At 50.0% G+C, this 20,739-nt stretch overlaps 1 protein-coding gene and 1 non-coding gene across 8 annotated transcripts; both read right to left on the bottom strand.

Annotated features, from left to right (window-relative positions):
- Positions 1-1,661: 1,661 nt before the first annotated feature.
- Positions 1,662-1,746, bottom strand: TRNAC-GCA (transfer RNA cysteine (anticodon GCA)). Its single transcript has one exon. It is a non-coding gene; the product is annotated as a tRNA-Cys (tRNA).
- Positions 1,747-7,651: 5,905 nt separating this feature from the next.
- ZNF114 (zinc finger protein 114) lies at positions 7,652-18,755 on the bottom strand. 7 transcript variants are annotated; one of them, XM_047837173.1, is made up of 5 exons: positions 18,668-18,755; positions 17,899-17,984; positions 14,604-14,717; positions 10,784-10,910; positions 7,652-8,873 (listed from the first exon to the last, which is right to left on the bottom strand). In XM_047837173.1, exons 2-5 carry the CDS (start codon positions 17,899-17,901, stop codon positions 7,771-7,773), a joined length of 1,347 nt encoding a protein of 448 aa, XP_047693129.1. In that variant the 5' UTR covers positions 17,902-17,984; positions 18,668-18,755; the 3' UTR covers positions 7,652-7,770. The 7 variants fall into 7 exon arrangements, with proteins under 7 accessions (XP_047693129.1, XP_047693128.1, XP_047693133.1 ...); XM_047837172.1 differs by lacking the exon at positions 18,668-18,755 and adding an exon at positions 18,425-18,616; XM_047837177.1 differs by lacking the exons at positions 14,604-14,717; positions 18,668-18,755 and adding exons at positions 11,006-11,126; positions 18,425-18,607 and having other exon boundaries at positions 10,784-10,936.
- Between the last annotated feature and the right edge of the window lie 1,984 nt (positions 18,756-20,739).

Genomic DNA, 20,739 nt, shown 5'->3' with positions numbered 1-20,739 from the left:
GCGAGAATCCCAAGCAGGCTCCATACCGTCGGCATGGAGCCCAACGCGGGGTGTGAACTCACAAACCGAGAGATCGTGACCTGAGCTGAAATCGAGAGTCAGACGCTCAACCCACTGAGCCACCCAGGTGTCCCCTGCATTAACATATCCCCATCTTAAAAAAATATTTTTTTTAAGGGTCAAGCCAGTGATGCCGAGCCCTGTCCATTTAAGACGGACCTGGTTGACCTTCTGGAGGTCAGAGGTCACCATAACCCCACTAGCGATCACAGCTAGCTTCTCCACCTTTGATTGTCCAATTATTTCACTGGACAAGCGATTAGTTCCAGGTACAGAATTTTAGGTACATGAATTACAAGGATCCCAATAGCTGCATGCACATTTGAATAGCAAGGGAGTATGTTTACTAGGCAACTCTAGGAAGAATATTACTTCCTTTCTGAATCAACAAACTTTTTAAATTTACATCCAAATTAGCATAGAGTGCAACAATGATTTCGGGAGGAGATTCCTTAGCGCCCCTTCCCCATTTAGCCCATCCCCCCTCCCACAACCCCTCCAGGAACCCTCAGTTTGTTCTCCCTACTTATGAGTCTCTTCTGTTTGGTCCCCCTCCCTGTTTTCATATTATTTTTGCTTCCCTTCCCTTATGTTCATCTGTTTTGTCTCAGAGTCCTCATATGAGTGAAGTCATGTGATGTTTGTCTTTCTCTGACTAATTTCACTCAGCATAATACCCTCCAGTTCCATCCACGTATTGCAAATGGCAAGATTTCATTCTTTTTGATTGCCGAGTAATACTCCATTGCATATATAGACCACATCTTCTTTACGCATTCATCCATCGACGGACATTTGGGCTCTTTCCATACTTTGGCTGTTGTCGATAGTGCTGCTATAAACATTGGGGTGAATGTGTCCCTTCGAAACAGCACCCCTGTATCCCTTGGATAAATGCCTAATAGTGCGATGACTGGGTCGTAAGGTGGTTCTATTTTTAGTTTTTTGAGGAACCTCCATACTGTTTTCCAGAGTGGCTGCACCAGCTTGCATTCCCACGAATCAACAAACCTTGATAAAAATTTAAATTGCAATGTTTTTATTTGTTTTGAGAGGGAGAGAAAGAGTTTGCGCGAGCGGGGGAGGGGCAGAGAGACGGGAGAGACTCGTCCTGGGAGTAAGGAACATGAGAAACGCCTCTTTAAGCATTCGCCCCTTAAGTTACCCAAGAGACTACATCCTGGAGATGATTCTAAGATTGTAATAGATCCAGGAAAGTCTCCCCGCTTCCAAGGCACAGATGAATACATAGTAGGAGAGAAACACAGTAAATGTAAGGATTGCTGCCACTGCCTTGCCTCATCCTTCATCTGGGACCAAAATTCATTGCTTTCCAGTTTTGGTTCTCTAATAAAATCCTCCGAGATGATGAATATGCTCTCTGTGTGCCTTTCCAGCTCTGAATTTTCAATATGTAGTAGCTTTGTTAGTATTTACACACGGGTGTTCTGACCAACACGAGGCCCTGTTTGAGCCTGTTTATTTTTTGATTTTTTAATATTTATTTCTGAGAGAGAGAGACAGCATGAGCAGGGGAGCGGCGGAGAGAGAGGGAGACAGAGAAGCCAAAGCAGGCTCCAGGCTCCGAGCTGTCAGCCCAGAGCCCGACGTGGGGCTCGAACCCACGAACCGCGAGATCATGACCTGAGCTGCAGTCAGACGCTCAACTGACTGAGCCACCCAGGCGCCCCCTGACGACTCTCATTTTTAAGCACGAGCTCTGGAATGTCATTAATCTATATTAAAAAGCATCAAAACCCCAGCAGGCCGGCGCAGCACAATCTTCTTGGCAAAAACAGAGAAAGGACTGAACTAAACTGTACTTCATAGCACTGATATTTGGAGCACTTGGTGATTTCTCTCCTCCAGGAGTGAGGCAGACACTAGCCATGCTGCATATAACCTGTGTGGCCTTGGACAAGTGTCTTAGCCTCTCTGAGCCCAGTGTATCCTGAAATCGGGGCTGGCAGGGGACTCCCTGGGGACGTGGCGAGAGACGACCGCTGGGGAGCGGTCCGGGCGCGAACACTTTCTCCATCGCAACCTTTGTCAGCTGGAAAGAAAAAGAAAACACCTGAGGATAATCGAGGCCATGGATAACTCTATCCTGATTACCAGCGGAGATTTATTAGAGAGTAAATCAGTTCAAGGGGACCGGACCGGCATTTCAAAACAGGAATAGAGAATAAAAAAAATCATGCCGTACAGGGTGGCATTTCCCGAAAGTACGGTGATGTGAGATGATTTCTTGCTGTGCATCACGGTCAGAAAGGCCTGGAAGCCAATAGACGGTTCCCAGCTTCGCACTGCTTTCCGGACCACCGCCGGGAACGTTCCGAGAGCCTCGGCCAGAGCGAACCCCCGTCTCTCGGCGGCGCTGCGTTGGCGGGACTCCGCCGTCAGGTGGCGCCCGTGTCCCGCCGCGAGCGGGCTCGGCTCGGTCCGACCTTCCAGGCCCAGGTTTCCTTCTGGTTCAGCGTCGCCCAGAGGATCCGTTCGCTGGGACTGGAGGCCCCGCCACGAAGACAGCTCCCGGAGCAGAGCGCGGTGGGAGGGCTTGGGAGGCCGGCAAGGGATGCGGCCATCCTGAGCCCCACCCCTCCCTTCTTATTCTGCAGTGTTCAGCCGATGCCTCTCTCTGTGCCCCAGACGGGGTCGCTGCTCCCAGAGTTCGCCTCCCAGTGGGGAGGACAGACAAGAAGCCACAGTGGCGACCCCGCCACTGCAGGGACGCCTCCCCGCCTAGGGCTTAGAGGCAAGTGTGGTGCCGGACAGCTGGCTGTGTGACCTTGGGCAGCTGGCTTAGCCTCTCTGTGCCTCAGTTTTCTCTGCTGTAAAGTGGGAAGATAGCACCCACCGCACAGGGTTGGCGTGGGCATGAAACGAGTTCGTGTCCGCAAAGCACTTAGAGGCCCTAGGATTTTTGTGAAACCAATGGTTACAAAGTCTCATGTTGCACCTGTAGGAACCGAGGACGTAGGCGATGGGGCGGCAGGAGGAATCCCCAAAGCCACACGCTTCCTCGCCTCTCCTTGGAGTTGAGTTCAGGGATTGACTCCCAGCCAGGATCCTTTCTCTCCGCACGGTGCTCCCTGGGGGGTAACAGTGGCTCCAGCCCCCTCAGCCTGGTCTGGGGCCGACAGGGAGAGACTGAATGCACCCATTGGTGATCCGAGGACAAATCGGTGGGCGACAGACGCAGGCGGTGGGGCTTGGGGGGGGGGGGGAGGGCCAAGCGCGCTTTCATCCACAGGCCGTCCCCGCCCCCAGGCCCTCCCCAAACACCCGGAGCTGAACTTCGCAGAGCTTTGGGGCACCCCGCAGCTGTGGGCACCCAAGAAGGTCTTTGATGTTCCTTTCCCGCTTTCTTGCCGTCACGGGTAATTTACGGATCGTAAAAGCCACTCATTGTCAGTGAACATGCAGTGACTTTTCACAAAGTTACAGAGTCCTACAATCATCACCACAGCCCAGTCTTGGTTCATTGCCTCCGTCTCCCCCCCCCCCCCCCCCCAGGTTTCCCTCTTGCCAGCCTGCGGCCAGCTTCCTGCCCCACCTCCCGCTGGGGCGGTCTTGTCTCTCCAGATTCGCTTCTTCTGGAAATTTCACACGAATGGAATCATCCAATTCATCTCCTGTCTGAAATGCTTTTCGGTTGGACACGTGCGTCTGGTGCAACGCAGCAATATTGACTGCTAAAACCAGAAAATAGATGTGGGAATTTATGCAGGGGCAGTAAACACACACACACACACAATTCAAAATAAATTTGTGATGGGCCTGGATGCTATGTGGGGATCTCTTTATTGACTTCTGTTTATGTATGTATGTACGTATTTATTTACAAATTGGTTAAAGACATTTATTTCAAAGAATTTTTTTTTAATGTTTTATTTTTGAGAGACAGAGTGAGCGCCGGTGGGGGAAGGGCAGAGAGAGCGGGAGACAGGATCCAAAGCGGGCTCCGTGCTGACAGCAGAGAGCCTGCTGTGGGGCTTGAACCCGTGAACCATGAGATCGTGACCTGAGCTGTAGTCAGACACGAAAGCGACTGAACCACCAAGGCGCCCCGACTGACTTTTAACTATCTATCCATCTCTGTAGAATTTGGGTCGCCCTATTTTCCAATTTTTAAAAAAAATTGAGAAGAAAAATAAAAACATCAGGATAGAGAGCCACGCCTCTATATATGTCTTATCCACAAGAAAGCATGAGATAAAAGCTTGTTTTGTTCTTTCCTTTAGACCAGTGGCCCGCAAATTACAGCCTGTTGCCCACATCAGGCCCGTGAGCCAAGAATGCTTTTACGTTTTGGGGGGCACCTGGCTGGCGGTAGAGCATGTGACTCTTGATTGTGGGATTGTGAGTTCAAGCCCCATGCTGGGTGGAGAGATTACTTCAATAAAAACAAAACTTAAATTGGAAACAAAAAATGATCAAAAGACTGTTTTGTGATATGGGAAAAGTATGTGAAATTCGAAGTTTTAGTGTCCAGAAATGACACAGCCGCATCCATTTGTTGTGTACGGTCTACGGCTGCTTTATGCGACAATGGAAGAGCTGGGCAGTGGAGACAGGGACAACCTGGCCCACAGAGCCTAAGATGTTTCCTCTTTGGCTCTCCATGGAAAAAATTTGCTGACCCGATAGAGACCCAGAGTCTTCCACAGTCCTTGGCCTCAAGGAGATGCTCAGGAAAATATCTGTGATGAACAACACGGTCTCAAAGGCCAGAATAACTTTAAGGTTTGAAGGTTTTCTTTCAGTCAGTTAATAAGCTTGATAATTTCATAAGTTACTGTGGCCCCCAAAGATGTGTATGTGCTAATATCCAGAGCCTGTGCGTATGTTATCCTGTATAGCAAAAGGGAATTAAGGTCACAGGTGGAATTAAGAGTTGCTAATAAGTTGATCTGAGATGGGAGATGATTCTGGGCTATCTGGATGGGCCCAATGTAGTCGTAGGTGTCCCTATAAATGAAAGAGGAAGGACTCTTAGAATCACGAGTCAGAGGGATGTGATGTGAGAATTCAACCCCTGTTGCTGGTTTAGATGGAGAAGGGGCCACCAACGAAGGAATGTGGGTGGCCTCTAAAAGCTGGAGAAGGCAAGAACATAAACTTTCCCCTAGAGCTTCCAGAAAATATAGCCCTGCGGACACGTTGACTTTCGCCCAGCGAGACCCATTCTGGACTTCTGACTGCCAGCAATGTAACATGAGAGATTTGGGTTGTCTAAAGTCCCTATATTTGTGATAATTTGTTGTAACAACAACAGGAAACTAAGACATGTGTGAAAGCCTGAACTTGACCATGAAAACACCCACTGCTTTGAAACTCAAAGGAAGCTGTTTAACATCAGCAAGTTTCCTTAACTTCTGTGCTTCAGTTTCCTCAGTTATAAGAAGGAGATAAGCATTTATTTGTGGAGTGGTGGTGAGTGATAAATGGAGTGATATATGTAAAGTCTTCCACATAGTAAGGGGCTTTCCCTTAATATATGAATGAACAAAAATAAAGTGTTAGTAGAAAAGATGGTTAAAACATACAGGAAGCAAAAAACTCACCTGTAATAAAGAAAATGCCCAAACTCCTATGCATCTAATAACATTGTCTACAAACACATTAAGCAAGAATTGACAAAGCTGTAAGACTTCCATCAGGGGACCTGGGAGGCTCAGCTGGTTAAGTGTCCGGCTTTGGCTCAGGTCATGATCTCGAGGTCCATGAGTTTGAGCCCTGCGTCGGGCTCTGTGCTGACAGCTAGGAGCCTGGAGTCTGCTTTGGATTCTGTGTCTCCCTTTCTCTGTGCCCCCCCCCCACACTCATGCTCACTGTCTCACTCTCTCTCCCCAAAATTAAATGAACATTTTAAAAAACTTTAAAAGACTTTGAGAATACACTTCTCTAATGGGGTATTATATTACAAGCTTACTCAGTAACAGATCAAGAATCAAAAATTTTGTTAGTAAGAGAATGTGAAACACTCAAGAATCTTGACCATTCAGACAGGTACTGAACCCTGATCCCACCCAACACCAAAGAAATTCCGTGTTTAAAAAAATCTCCCTTAAAATGCTTCTTAATCAAATCAGGGGCTTGCTTCATCTGCTTAGTCTAGCCACACAGTCTGTTGCAGCCACAGACACCCAAAAACATGTCCAGGGGAGTGAGGACTCTTGTGTTTTGAAGGTTGTATTATTGGGACCATGACCTTCATTTCAACGATCCTAAAGTTGCTTGTGCTAATTCAGGGAATTTCACCCAGTCTCCAGAGAGCAGCTAGGAAAGAGAGCAACGGGAACTTAGTTAAGACAAAATGACACTCTCGTCTTTCGTACAGCTTTCTAGGAATCCAAGCCAGTGAATTCTGTCAGGGTTGCAAGATCTACCCACTATCTGTTATGAGAAAATGTAGAAAATGCATTTACAAACCTTCAACAGGGCTAACTCTGCAAAAACAAGTCTATGGACCCTTATACTTACTAAAGAGGATGAGAAGAATGCACGTGGCCAGGCAGTTGATGGAAGTCAGCCCCATGGGACTGAAATGAACATCAGAACACGTGTCCCATAGCAGCATCATAAAGACCACATACTCGGACCATAATGCAGTCAAATCATGACCAGTAACAACCAACTGACAAAAAAAAATGTTATCCCAGAGCACACCAAACCCCAACTTGAATTAAAGGAGGCTCAGGGACGCCTGGGTGGCTCAGTTGGTTAAGTGTCCGGCTTTGGCTCAGGTCATGGTCTTGAGGTCCATGAGTTCGAGCCCCGCGTCGGGCTCTGTGCTGACAGCTCGGAGCCTGGAGCCTGCTTGGGATTCTCTGTCCCCCCCCCCCCCCCCCCCGCTCTCTCTCTCTCAGAAATAAGTATTTTTAAAAAATCAAAAGATAAATGAGGCTCAAACAGGGCCTCGTGTTGGTGAGAACACCCGTGTGTAAATACTAACAAAGCTACTACATATTGAAAATTCAGAGCTGAAAAGGCACACAGAGAGTATATTCATAATCTCGGAGGATTTTATTAGAGAACCAAAACTGGAAAGCAATGAATTTTGGTCCCAGATGAAGGATGAGGCAAGGCAGTGGCAGCAATCCTTACATTTACTGTGTTTCTCTCCTACTATGTATTCATCTGTGCCTTGGAAGCGGGGAGACTTTCCTGGATCTATTACAATCTTAGAATCATCTCCAGGATGTAGTCTCTTGGGTAACTTCAGGGGCGAATGCTTAAAGAGGCGTTTCTCATGTTCCTTACTCCCACGACGAATCTCCAAAGTGTGAATTCGTGCAAGGATTACATTGAGACAACCTTGAAGGTTTTTCCAGATTCCTGGGATTCATAGGGCGTGTCTCCAGTGCAAGGGGAAACGTCTAGCAAAGATGAAAAAAGATGACGAACTTTCCAGAGACCTTACCTACATAGGGTGTGAATATGTCAAGGTGTTGGGTTCTCACATTTCTGTCGTTGAGGGAAGACTCGAGCTCCCTCCCAAAACGTCCTCATGTGCTCGTTATTTCGAGAAAACTAATGAAACTGCTCCCACATTCCTTTCATTCACAGGACCCCTCTCAACTGTGAGTTTCGTTTTGTATTTTTTTTCCCCAAGTTTATTTATTTAGGCAATCTCCACAGCCCACGTGGAGCTTGAAAGCGTGACTTTGAGATCGCGCTCTTCCGAATGGGCTAGCCAGGTGCCCATCAACTGTGAGTTTTTAGGTGGTTTTTCAATCTGTGAGAACTGATGAAGGCTTTCCCACATTCTTCACATTTATAGGGTTTTTCTACGATATGAACCCTTCTATGTTCCGTAAGCTTGGAGAACTCATTGAAGGTCTCCCCACATCGCCCACATTTATAGGGCTTCTTGATAATGTGCTTTTGTAAGTGTTTGTTAAGGTGTAAGGAATATTTAAAGGCTTTCCCACATGTCTGGCATTCGTAGGGTTTCTCTCCGGTGTGAATTTCCATGTGTCTCACGAGGGACGACTGATACAGGTAAGATTTCCTACATTCTTGACATTTGTATTTCTCCCCTCCGGGCTTAGTCTCCTTGCGTGAGTCAGAATTTGCAGGGTGGGCAAAGGATTTCTCATCTTGCTTATTCTCATGATTTGCCTCTGCCGTACAGGATTGCCTCCGTGCCTCATGGGTCGAGCTGTCTTGGAAGGTGATTCCACACGGATCGGACGCGTAGGTTTTCTCTGTAACGTGAGTCCTGCATACGTTGAGGCAAGCGTCTTCACCAAAGGCTTTTCCAAATGGATCCCATTCATGAATGTCCGTCCCCATGCCAATGTTATTATGGCTGTGAAGCACATTGTTGTAATTGTGAGGCCACACGTTTGACTCTGGCCCCGTCTGACTCCTCACAAACGGGATCAAGACAATGCTTTGCCATAAGAGTCTATCATATCCGTAGTTTTTATAGATCTTTTGATTACTGGTTAGGACAGGATTTTGTTTCAGGATATCTGAGCCCCAGTTTGGCATACGGTTTCTTGCGGCATCTCTCCGGGAAGGCACAAGCTTGGAGCCTGGTTTAGGATCGTCCTTCGTTTCGCGATATTCACAGATGCTGACCGGAGACTCGCCCTTCTTGTGAACGCCCGCAGCTTGCTGCCACTTTCGGTCCCTTTGCTTGGGCGGCTCCCCCGTCTCGTGGCATTTCCAGTCTTGTCCCCGCGGGGAGGGCCGGGAACTGCGGCTCACGGCACACACCCTGTTCGCTCCTCGAGGGGTCTTCTCGGCGAGAATGTCCTGCCGGGGGGTTGAGTTTTGGGTCTTACGTTGATTCAGCGAGTCTGAAATAAAGTGCACAAAAGTCGAGTTCTTTGTTGAGAGCTAAGGTGGGTTGGGGATGGGTTGGGGAGGATAAGACAGGGAAGTGCCCAGGTGGGTTTCTTGTCAAACGGTCACTCTGCACGAGAGGGAAGGAAGAGTGAGCAAGAGAGCGGAAAGACATCAGGGATTTGGGCCGTGCCGGGAGCTCAACGGCAGTGAGGACGGGTGCTGTGTGGACGGGACCTGCTACGAAACGCTTGTTCAGGGATCGAGGAAAGGAGTCGTCAGGAAGGTGTAGCCTCATGGAAGAGAACCGGACAAAGAGTCTGCCATAGACTGTTTTTGTGTCGCCCAGAAATCCATTACGTTGAAGCCCTCATCCCCCATGTGATGATGGGATTTGCAGGTGGGGCCTCTGGGAGATAATCAGGTCTAGATGAGAATGTGACGGTGGGGCCCCCACGATGGGACTGGTGTCCTTACAAAAGCAGAACGGAGCTCGCTGTCTCTCTAGCACGTGAGGACACATCAGGAAGGCGGCCGTCTGCAAACCAGGAAGAGAGGCCTGGCTGGGAACCAAATCTACTGGCACCTTGACCTTGGACTTCCCAGTGAAGAGACAAATGTGTGAAAAAGCCACCTGGAACATGGTATGGTGTCAGCCCGGACGGACTAAGTCAGAGTCCGGGTGTGACTTTAAAGGGGCACAGGTCTTTGGGACAAAAAGAAAGAATAAAAGCCTGGACGATTCTGATGCGTCTTAGAGTCTTTGCTTGCCTCCCAGATGAAATGGAGTCTTTCTTTTTATCATTCTTAATTTTTAAACTTTTGTTTGAGAGAGAGAGAGAGAACGGGGGAAGGGCAGAGGTGGGGGAGAGAGAGAGAGAGAGAGAGAGAGAGAGAGAGAGAGAGAGAGAGAATATCCCAAGCCCCACAGAGCCCGCTGCGGGGCTCAAACCCATGAACCATGAGATCGTGACCTGAGCCGAAGAAACAAAATATAGTCTGGCCACACAGCGGAATAGGATTCAGCCATAAAAAGGGGTGATGCGCGGATAGCTGATGGCAAGAGGGCTGAACCTCGAAAGCACTGTGTCAAGTGAAGGAAGGCAGACACGGCCGACCACGTTTTGTCTCATTCCGCGTATATGAAATATCTAGCGTAGGTCAATCTATAGAGGCAGAAAGCAGCTTAGTGGTCGCCCAGGGCTGGAGGCGAGAGTAAGGGAGTGACCGCTTCGTGGCCCAGAAGGTCTCCTTCTGGGGTGATGGCAGCTCGGAGCCCGGAGCCTGCTTCGGATTCCGTGTCTCCCTCTCTCTCTGCCCCTCCCCCGCTCGCACTGGGTCTCTCTCACCAATAAGCAAAAGAAAAATAAATTCCACCTTGTAAAATCCTTCCTTGTGAGGATTCCTATCCGCCTGGCGAGCAGGTGCAGGGGTAAACTTACCCCCCCCCCCCCCCCCTGCACCATTCCCAGACCTGCTCCTTGCTCGTCCAAATGGGAGACCAGACTAGGGGGTGCCTTGTGTCACGGTGGGGGGCGGGGGGGGGGGGGGCGGGAGACAGCGGTGCCAGAAACAGAAACTCCCTGAAGCAGGGGTTCTGAAGCCAAGCAAGTATGACTCTGCCGCACCTAAGCGGTCCCTCCGCTTCCCTCACGCATGCGCTAACACCCTCTGCGCTCCGTGTTCACCCACCTGAAGATCCCCCGAGGGCTGTTAATCGTGAAGCGAATACAAATGAACCGCAACGGACAGAGTTCCCCTCTCATGGGGTCAAACCCTGCGTCCACCCCCGGGGGGCCAGGGGCCGCAGCGCCGCTGCTTAACGGTCCTGGCCCCGTTTCGCAGCACCCCTCGGGGAACTCAGGAAGGGCCAGACTCGCGTTGGGCCCGGCCACGGGTAAGCGAGGGAGGGTAGCATCCTCACCCACGGAGGCCAGGTTCCTGCAGTTCTCCAGCATCACGTCTCTGTACAGACTTCTCTGCGCGGGGTCCAGCAGGGCCCATTCCTCCTTGGTGAAATTCACGGCCACGTCTGTGAAGGTCACGGCGTCCTAAAACGACACGCCCGTTTGGGGCGCTGTTACCGGCGGAGTCGCGACCCTTCCCAAGGACAGGCCGAAGTCCTGCCCCCCCTGCCCCCCAGTACCTATGAATGTGACCCCGATTTGGAAATGAGGCATTTGCGGATTCGCAAGGGGTACCAGGAGGTCACGCTGGAGTAGGTGGGCCCTATTCCAATCGACCGAGGTCTCACAAGAAGAGGAAATCTGGACACAGACACACGGAGGGGAAGAATGTCACACGATATTCTTCAGAAGTGGAGACTGGGGTGGGTTGTCTGCAACGAAGGCGGGCCAAGGAAAGGCGTTTGCCAGTCGTATATTAAGCTAGCCCACCTCCCGGGGCGCCTGGGTGGCTCAGTCAGCTAAGCATCCGACTTCATTTGGGCTCAGTTCATGATCTCAGGGTTCGTGAGTTCGAGCCCCACATCAGGCTCTGTGCTGAGAGTTCGGCTTTGGCTTCTGGGTGTCCCTCTCTCTCTGCCCCTCTCCCACTCGGGCTGTGTCTCTCTGTCTCTCTCAAAAATAAACAAACACTTAAAAAAAAAATGAGTGAGATCTCTTATCCATGGATGTAAAGTGATATCCTGTGGTCTGTATACACACACACACACACACACACACACACAATTTAAGGGAAAGAGAGAGAGAGAGTGTGAGGGGGGGAGGGAGGGGCATAGGGAGAGAGAGAGAGAATCCCAGGCAGGCGCCACACTCAGCCCGGAGCCCGATGTGGGGCTCGATCCCATGACCCTGGGATCACGACTTGAGCTGAAGCCGAGAGTTGGACACAGCCGACTGAGCCACCCAGGTGCCTCCAAACCCTGTTTTTTGCTTTAAAATATTTTTTAACGTTTATTTATTTTTGAGACAGAGAGAGACAAAGCATGAATGAGGGAGGGTCAAAGAGAGGGAGACACAGAATCCGAAACAGGCTCCAGGCTCTGAGCTGTCAGCACAGAGCCCGACGCGGGGCTCGAACCCACGAACTGTGAGATCATGGCCTGAGCCAAAGTCGGACGCTTACCGACTGAGCCACTCAGGCGCCCTCTTATAGATATTTTATATGCACTGCAGGATCAGTCAAAGGGACCGTGTTCATAAGGAAGCAAGGTTTTTAGCCCAAGAAGAAAGATTTCAAATCTAAAATTTTAAGAAGTCAGGGGGCGCGCCTGGGTGGCTCAGTCGGTTGGGCGTCTGACTTCGGCTCAGGTCATGATCTCGCGGTTCACGAGTTCAAGTCCCGCGTCGGGCTCTGTGCTGACAGCTCGGAGCCCCGGAGCCTGCTTCGGATTCTGTGTCTCCCTCTCTCTCTCTCAAAAATAAATAAAAACATTAAAAAGTCAGGGCGCCTGGTTTGCTCAAAGTCAGAAGAGCGTGTGACTCTTGATCTGGAGGTTGTGAGTTCGAGCCCCACGTTTGGCGAAAAGATTACTTAAAATAAATAAACTTAAAAACATTTTTTTTTAGAGTTCAAAAGTGGCCGACTTTAGGATAAAGTATCAGCAGGAACCACACACACACACACACACACACACACGCACGCACGCACGCATGCACTTCCCTGGCAAATCTCTGGAGAGAAAGCGCCCAGAAGAAATAAGCAGGAAGCCCTGAGAAATGGGCTGATTTAGGAAGAGAAAATCCACAGGGTGAGTCTGAGGGACCCTGTGCTGTCAGAAGGTGGAGAAGCCACCTTAGACTCTGTTAAGAAATACAGAGGCTGAAAAGAAAGAAAGGAAGAAAGGAAGGAAGGAAGGAAGAAAGAAAGAAAGAAAGAAAGAAAGAAAGAAAGAAAGAAAGAAAAAAGAAATACAGACGTTGACTGTTAAGGGTCTGCCAATGGCCCAGTTTGGGAGATTCTGAACCGTAACTGTGCAACTGATTGAAACGGACTCGTTACTAACATGCGAGCTCATCATGATACCCAAAAAGGGGAAAACAAAGGGGCCATAAAACAGCACTTCTCGGGGCACTTGTGTGGCTCAGTCGGGGAAGGCATTAGACTCTCGATTGCGGCTCAGCTCATGATCTCTTGGTTCGTGAGTTTGAGCCCCGCGTCGGGCTCTGGGCTGACAGAGCCTGCTTGGGGGTTCTGTCTCCTCTCTCGCTCCCTCTGCTCCCCTCCCCCGCTTGTGATCTCTCTTAAAAAAAAAAATTAAATAAATAAGAATAAAATAAAACAAAAACCCTCAGGGGGCGCCTGGGGGGGCACAGCCAGTTAAGCATCCAACTCTGGATTTTGGCTTCAACTGCACCAGGGAGCAGTCACGTGGCTGGGACCTTCCCAGGCACCAACTGCTCCTGGGTGGTCAACAAAAGGGAGGGGAGTGAGTGCCCGTCACACCATGAGCCTGTACGAGGAACGAATGGCACCTATGCCTGGTGTTTGCGCCCTGCCTAAAAGGAATCCCGCTCCCGGGGCGCCTGGCTGGCTCAGTTGGGAGAGGGTGCGATTTTTCTTCTTTTTCTTTCTTTTTTTTCTTAGTATATATTTTTTAATGTTTGTTTATTTGGGCTGGGGGGGGGGGGGCAGAGAGAAAGGGAGAGAATCCCAAGCAGGTTCCACGCTGTCGGCGCCGATCCCGACGTGATACGCACTGTGTACTGTAATTTTTATATGTAATTTTTATATGTTGTGTGGGGCACCTGGCTGGCTCAGTCAGTAGAGCATGCGACTCCGGATCTTGAGGTCACGGGTTGGAGGCCCATGTTGGGCATGGAGCCTACTGACAACAAAACAAAACCAAAAAACCTGTTGTGTGGATGCAAACTGCTACACTTATATTGTGAAAAACATTTCTTTAACACAGAAAACCTGATGGCCCTGGGGCACCCGGGGGGCTCAGTCGGTGAAGCGTCCAACTTTGGCTCAGGTCACAATCTCCTGGTTCCTGGGGTCGAGCCCCGCTTCCGGCTCTGTGCTGTCACGTGGGCGGAGCCTGCTTCGGATCCTCTGTGCCCCTCCCTTCCCCACCCAACTCTCTAAAGTAAATATTAAACATTTTTAATTAAAAAAAAAAAAAAAAAGGGGGGCGCCTGGGTGGCTCAGTCGGTTAAGCGTCCGACTTCGGCTCAGGTCATGATCTCAAGGTCCGTGGGTTCGAGCCCCCCGCTGGGCTCTGTGCTGACAGCTCAGAGCCTGGAGCCTGTTTCAGATTCTGTGTCTCCCTCTCTCTCTGCCCCTCCCCCGTTCATGCTCTGTCTCTCTCTGTCTCAAAAATAAATAAACATTAAAAAAAAATAATAAAAAAGAAAAAGAAAATCTGACAGTCCCAAATCTACTACCTATAATTCCACTCCAAGATTTATATTGTGGAACTGGCTTTCGAAACTGAATCGGGTTCCCCAGGCCTGGGGAGGAGCCTGGGCGTGGGATTTCTTTTTTTTTTTTAATGTTTTTTTTTTTTCAACGTTTTTATTTATTTCTGGGACAGAGAGAGACAGAGCATGAACGGGGGAGGGGCAGAGAGAGAGAGGGAGACACAGAATCGGAAACAGGCTCCAGGCTCTGAGCCATCAGCCCAGAGCCCGACGCGGGGCTCGAACTCCCGGACCGCGAGATCGTGACCTGGCTGAAGTCGGACGCTTAACCGACTGCGCCACCCAGGCGCCCCAAGGGCGTGGGATTTCTAACAAGGTCCCGTTTGTTGCCCATTTTGTGGACTGCAGCCTGCACTTTACCAGCCGAGTGGCAGGGGACACTCTTCCGCGTGAGAAGCAGGAAGGACACCTGGACAAAAGTGATCCCGGCAGTCCTGTCCGAGCAGCAGCCAAGGTGGGGACCGTTCCGCATCCCTAAGCAACAGAGGGGCGGACTCAGTGACACCCTGCAGAAACCTGGGAACTGCACTGTTTTCGGGGGAGACGTGTTGAGGTGCAAGGGGTGAGATGTCGGGATATCTCAAAGTCTCTCTCAGGTGGTTCAGCAAAAAACAAACAAAAAAAAAGTGTGCACGAGGATCTGTGAACACGCACGCGCATACAGACAGCCAACAGGGCAACCTGCGTACCTGACTTTATGCGACCATGTGTTCATATACAGACAGCAAATAAAGCAAAATATTAGCAAATCTGCAAATCTTTACGTTTCCATGGGTATTTGTTTTATTATTACTATACATTCACCGCAGGTCTGAAAATGCTTCAGATATACACTTAACGGGGAAAAAAAGGAAGACCCAAAGAATGATCGACAGAACATTCAAGATGGCGGGGCGCCTGGGTGGCCCAGTCGGTTGAGCGTTCAACTCTTGGTTTTGGCTCAGGTCACGGTCTCAGGGTTCGTGGGTTTGAGCCCCGAGTCAGGCTCTCAGCTGAGAGCACGGAGTCTGCTTGGGATTCTCTCTCTCTCTTTCTGCCCCACCCCCACTCGAGGGCATGCTCTCTCTCAAAATAAATAAACTTAAAAAGAATTTCAAGATGGTGATTAACCCCAGAAGGAAGCAGGGCAATGGGGTCAGGCAGGGATGGGCCGAGGGCCTCTAACCAACAGCAGTGTCTGATTCCTTAACCTGAGGACCTACCTATTTATTACATTATTTTTAAAATTCTGGGGAGCCTGGGTGGCTCGGTTAAGTGTCCGACTTCGGCTCAGGTCATGATCTCGCAGTCTGTGAGTTCGAGCCCCGCGTCGGACTCTGTGCTGACAGCTTAGAGCCTGGAGCCTGCTTCAGATTCTGTGTCTCCCTCTCTCTCTGCCTCTCCCCAACTCATGCTCTCTCTCTCAAAAATAAATAAAACTTGAAAAAAAAAATTTTTTTTAATCTATTTGTGGGGTATCTGGCTGGCTCAGTCGGTAGAGCGTGCAACTCTTAATCTGAGTCCCGAGCTCAAGTCCCCTGTTGGGCATGGAGGCTACAACTAAAATAAAATAATTAAAATAAAGTAAAATAAAATAAAACTAATAAAAAATAGAATAATTCTACTTGTTAAGTTTTATATACTCTTGTCTTTATGAAATTTTTCATAAACTTAATTCATATATTAAAGCTTAATTTTATTTATTCTGCCATGTAATCTTACAGCCAATTCATCCTGGCTTTTATTTTATTTTTATTTACTTTTGAAAAGATTTTAAGTAATCTCTGTCCCCAACGTGGGGTTCGAACCCACAATCCTGAGATCAAGAGTCCCACACTCTGCTGACTGAACCAGGCAGGTACCCCTCATTCTTGGTTTTAAAAAGCTTACTAGTACAGGGGCTCACGGCTGGCTGTTTGCAAAGCGCGTGCCTCTTGATCCCAGGGTTGCGAGTTCGAGCCCCGTGTTGGGTGCAGAGGTTGCTTAAAAATAAAATCTTTAAATAGCGAGAGAGGGGGAAGAAAAGCTTAGTACAAAAGAACTTTCTAATTTTTTTTAGATGTTTATTTATTTTTGAGAGCGAGAGAGAGAGAGACAGACACAGAATCCGAAGCAGGCTCCAGGCTCTGAGCTGTCAGCACGGGCCTGATGCGGGGCTCAAACTCACGAACAGAATTCCCACATCTTAAATATACGGATTCCGTTTAAGAAAGAGGCAACCATACTACGTTGGTCTCAAAAATGTCACCGGTTTAGGTGGGTTCCCCTTGTATTCACTACTCTGGGGTTTACGCGAACCCAGGTTTTCACAAAACAGAACTGTGACCCTCAAATAATATAAAGTCATTAGGTGCTTGGGGCAAACAGGAGATTTTTAGGCAACCCTGCCATTGTGAATGAACCGCCTCCCAGCCATTCGTCCCGTCCCCGGAGTTGCAATCAGACAAGAATGAAACCAGCAGCAAAGACAAAGGACTTTTGTCCCTCCCCCCCCCCCACCCTTACTCAACTGTTTTCTAACTCACTGATAAACGTTATCCCCTAAAACTCGTAGCCCATTTGACATCCTATCATATCGGTAAGAAGAGAACATTCCACTCTTGCCTGGGGGATCTTGAGTCACTGGGACAGAGAAGCGGCCTCGCCTCCGCCTCCGATCTGCAACCTGGGGCAGGACTCCTGATAAGGGGTTTGGGACACAACATTCCACATCTATCTTGACCTTGTAGTTTCCAAGGGAACGTCCAGACCAGATAACTCCTTTACACTGGGCTCAGTTTGAGCCTATCTAAGCCCGGGTCCATTTACATACACCTACCCTGAATTACTACCACCTCCCCCCCCCGCCCCCCCCCCCACCTTGGGATCCTATAATAACGCCAACCCTTCCTTCCGCAGGTTCCTCTCAGGTGCGATCGATCTCTCTCCTTGCAACAAACCATTACAACGGGGGCTCCAGGTGAGTCCCTGGCGATCTCAGACACATTATAATGTTTGGGACAGTGGGAGAAAACAAACGAACAAAGAGAATGTGTAATTTGGGGTCGTCTCGGGGAAGCAGGTGGGAAAGAAAACCCCCGCGTCTGGCAGCTAGAGCGCATCCCCCCTCCCTGTGCGCCGAGCTTCCCGTGAACCAGACCTTCCTGGAGGAGACTAAGGACAGGCAATTTGTTCAGACCATGGGGTTCCATGCTGACAACTTCACTTGAACTCCTTTCAACGGGTTCTTTTAGAAACGCTCTCTACGGAGGTCTCAGTCCCCCCCCGCCCCAAGAAAGAAAGTGCTCACTGGACCAAACCCAGACCCCGAAATCCTTTCTCTAGGAGAGGAGAACCCGATGGCCACCCTCTCCATGTGAACGTGCCCGGAATTTTCCTAATCGCTGGGGGACTCCAACACTTAATGGGTCTGAACAGCCCCCCTCCCCCGCTCCTGCCCTCCCCCCCCCCCCCACGCTGCACGCAGGTATCTCCCTGCCCACTCCAGGGACCACAGCGTGGAGGGACCGCCCCTTCCCCCGGCGGCTTTTAGGGCTCAGCACGTGGGCCACTCTCCGCTTCTCCTCTCCTCCAGGGCGGAGGCAATCAGGCTTCCGCAGACAGCTGCCCCCGACTCCCCGGAATCCGACCCGGTCCCGCCCGCGGTGTGGATCGTGCGACAAGCCGGCACACTCACCATGCCTGCTGCACCGGCTTCTGGACGCGTCTGTGGGTGGCGCAGCCCAAGAGCTCATTCCCTGCACCGGATAGAGGGTTGCAGGGCTGCAGACGAGAGGGGTGGGATTGCAAAAAGAACAATTAAATAAGCAAATAAAATAAAAAACCACGCCCTCACCACTCCCCCCACCCCCCCAACAGGGATCGACGACAGAGATTCATCCTGCGCGGGCCTTTTGTATCTGCTTCCGGACCCCGGCTCCTCAAAATGGACGGTTTAAAGGGTGGGAGCAGGGGAAGGAGGAGCCAGCAGGAAGGGGATCCCGGGACTTGCCCCCCCAGCCCCACCCTGGGACCCCACCCCCCACCCCCCGCACCCAGGGTCTCCCCAGCCACTTCTGCTCCTTAGAGGCGTCCAGAAAGAGAGGCGCTTCCCAAGGAAAGGAAGACTTTTTTCTGCCCTGGAAGAGGACACGGTCGGGAGGAGGGGTCCTCAGTTTCCCTCTCAGGCCTCCCCCTTCTTTTCCTTCCGCTGCCTTCCTCACCCCGCGAGCGTTGACCAGCCGGTGACCTGCGAGGTCTGCGCCAACAGATGTAACAAAATACTGTGCTGACCGTTACTGGGATTGAACCGGCGACCCTCCCGCGAGGAACAAGAACGTCCTCCGATCCCCAATTCCAGGGAAAGAGAACAGCTGCCTGAATCCAGCCGGCGAGGACGCGGCCCCCGCTCCCCGCGACCCTGTTAAAAACAACAACAACAACAACAACAACAACAAATCACCTACATCTGTTTAAACTGGAGGGTCACCTGACCTGCAGGTGCCGGCGAAGAGCGCCGCGGAATAACTTCAACCCGGACTGGGGATTTCTTTTGGAAGGTCCCCAGCCAGGCCTGATTAACATTCCGCCCCCCCAACCCCGCCCCGTTCCCGCCCCCTCCCCGCCCCACCTCCACCCCTGCTCCACCCCTCCTCCCCTCCTCCCCTCCCCCAAAGACGGAGGCCCGCCCAGCCAGTTCCCCGGCTCTCTAGGAAAGGGCAGGGAACCGCTGAAAGTCAAGTCAATTAACCTTTTATGAAATGTCTCCTCTCTAGGAATGCAATTCTACCCTAAAGCTTACGTTGCCTATTATTACTCTGTACCTAAACTCGTCTTTTAAAAAGTAATCGCCCACCCAAGGTGAGTCTCGAACTCACAACCCTGAGATCAAGAGTCCAATGCTCCACTGACTGAGACAGATGGGTGCCCCTAAACTTGTGTTGGAAAAAAGACTTCATGGGGCGCCCGGTTGGCTCAGTCCGTGGAGCACGCGACTCGATCTTGGGGTTGTGAGTTCAAGTCCCACATTGGGTGTAGAGATTACTTTAAAAAAAAAAAAAACAAAAACAACAACACTTCTGGGCGCCCGGGTGGCTCAGGTGGTTAAGCTAAGCGGTCGACTTTGACTCAGGTCATGATCTCCCCATTCCTGAGTTCGAGCCCCGCCTCGGGCTCTGCGCTGACAGCTCTGAGCCTGGAGCCTGCTTCCGATTCTGTGTCTCCCTCTCTCTGCCCCTCCCCTGCTTGCACTCCGTGTCTCTCTCTCTGTCTCTCTCTCTCTCTCTCGCTCTCTCTCAACATTAAATAAGCCTTAAATTTTTTTTAAAATATATTTTAAAAAGACTATTATTATTATTAAAGCAGTATTAGGTTTACAACAAAACTGAGGTACAGAAATTTCCCATATGCCCCCTGTCCCCAAACATGCACAGTTTCCTCCCGTATCAACATTAAGCACCAGAATGCTACTTTTTTTCACTTAAATTTTAAGTAATTTATTTTTAATTAATTATTAATTATTTTAATTAATTTATTGTTAACGCTGGGCGTGAAGCCCAATGCGGGGTTCCAACTCACCACCATGAGATCAAGACCTGAGCTGTGATCAACAGTCAGCTGCTTAACTCACTGAGCCACCCATGTGCCCCGCACTTTTTTTTTTTTTAAACTAGAGACGAACCTACATTGAATACAGGGTAATCACCAAAGTGATTACACAGTTTACCTTTGGGTTCACTCTTGGTGTTGTATATTCTTTTTTTTTTTTTAAAGCTATTTTATTTATATTTTATTTAAGTCATCTCTACCCCCAACGTGGGGCTCGAACTCACAACCCCGAGATCAAGAGTCACCTGCTTCTCGGACCGAAGCAGTCAGGTGCCCCTGATGTTGTATATTCTGTGGATTTGGACGAATGTATAACGACCCGTGTCCACTTTTATACAGTGTTTTCACTGCCCCCCAAATCCTCTGTGCTCTATGCATCTCCCTCCACCCCCACCTCCACTGCGACAAAGTTTTTGTTGTGATAAAATATACAGCAACAGACATGTCCCCTTTAACCATCGTTAAGGGTACAGTGCAGTGGCATTCAGCACATTCACACTGTTGTGCAAACATCACCACTGTCGTCTCCAGAACTTTTTCATCTTTCCAAGCTAAAATTCTGTATCCTGTCCACTGAGAGAAAACCGACCTCTGTTCACCACCGCCCGGGGAAACAGTCTTCTCCGTTGCTCTGAAGACTGCTCCAGGGGCGCCTGGGGGGCTCTGTCCCTTAAGCGTCTGACTTCAGCTCAGGTCATGATCTTGAAGTTTGTGGGTTCCAGGCCCGCGTCGGGCTCTGTGTGGGCAGCTCAGAGCCTGGAGCCTGCTTCCCAGATTCTGTGTCTCTTTCACTCTCTGCCCCTCCCCCGCTCGCTCGCGCACGTGTGCGCGCTCTCTCTTTCTTTCTCTCTCTCTCAAAAATAAATAAACATTAAAAGAACTCCTCCAAAGCTTGTTAGCTGCTGGGGATCATATAAACAAAAGGGAGACA

The sequence above is a fragment of the Prionailurus viverrinus genome, chromosome E2 (genome assembly GCF_022837055.1).
Source record: "Prionailurus viverrinus isolate Anna chromosome E2, UM_Priviv_1.0, whole genome shotgun sequence".
NCBI classification, from domain to species: Eukaryota; Metazoa; Chordata; class Mammalia; order Carnivora; family Felidae; genus Prionailurus; species Prionailurus viverrinus.
The sequence above is the reverse complement of the archived record's forward strand: the minus strand, read 5'-3'. Positions and strand labels throughout refer to the sequence as shown.

Bases quoted from the DNA above. Each gene is read 5' to 3' on its own strand.
- ZNF114 (XM_047837173.1), bottom strand. The intron at 10,911-14,603 runs GTAAAGTGCAGG...GTGTCGTTTTAG, and splicing joins TGTCCCCTGCCACTCGGCTG to GACGCCGTGACCTTCACAGA. The intron at 8,874-10,783 runs GTGAGGATGCTA...ACTTTATTTCAG, and splicing joins CAGGAACCTGGCCTCCGTGG to ACTCGCTGAATCAACGTAAG.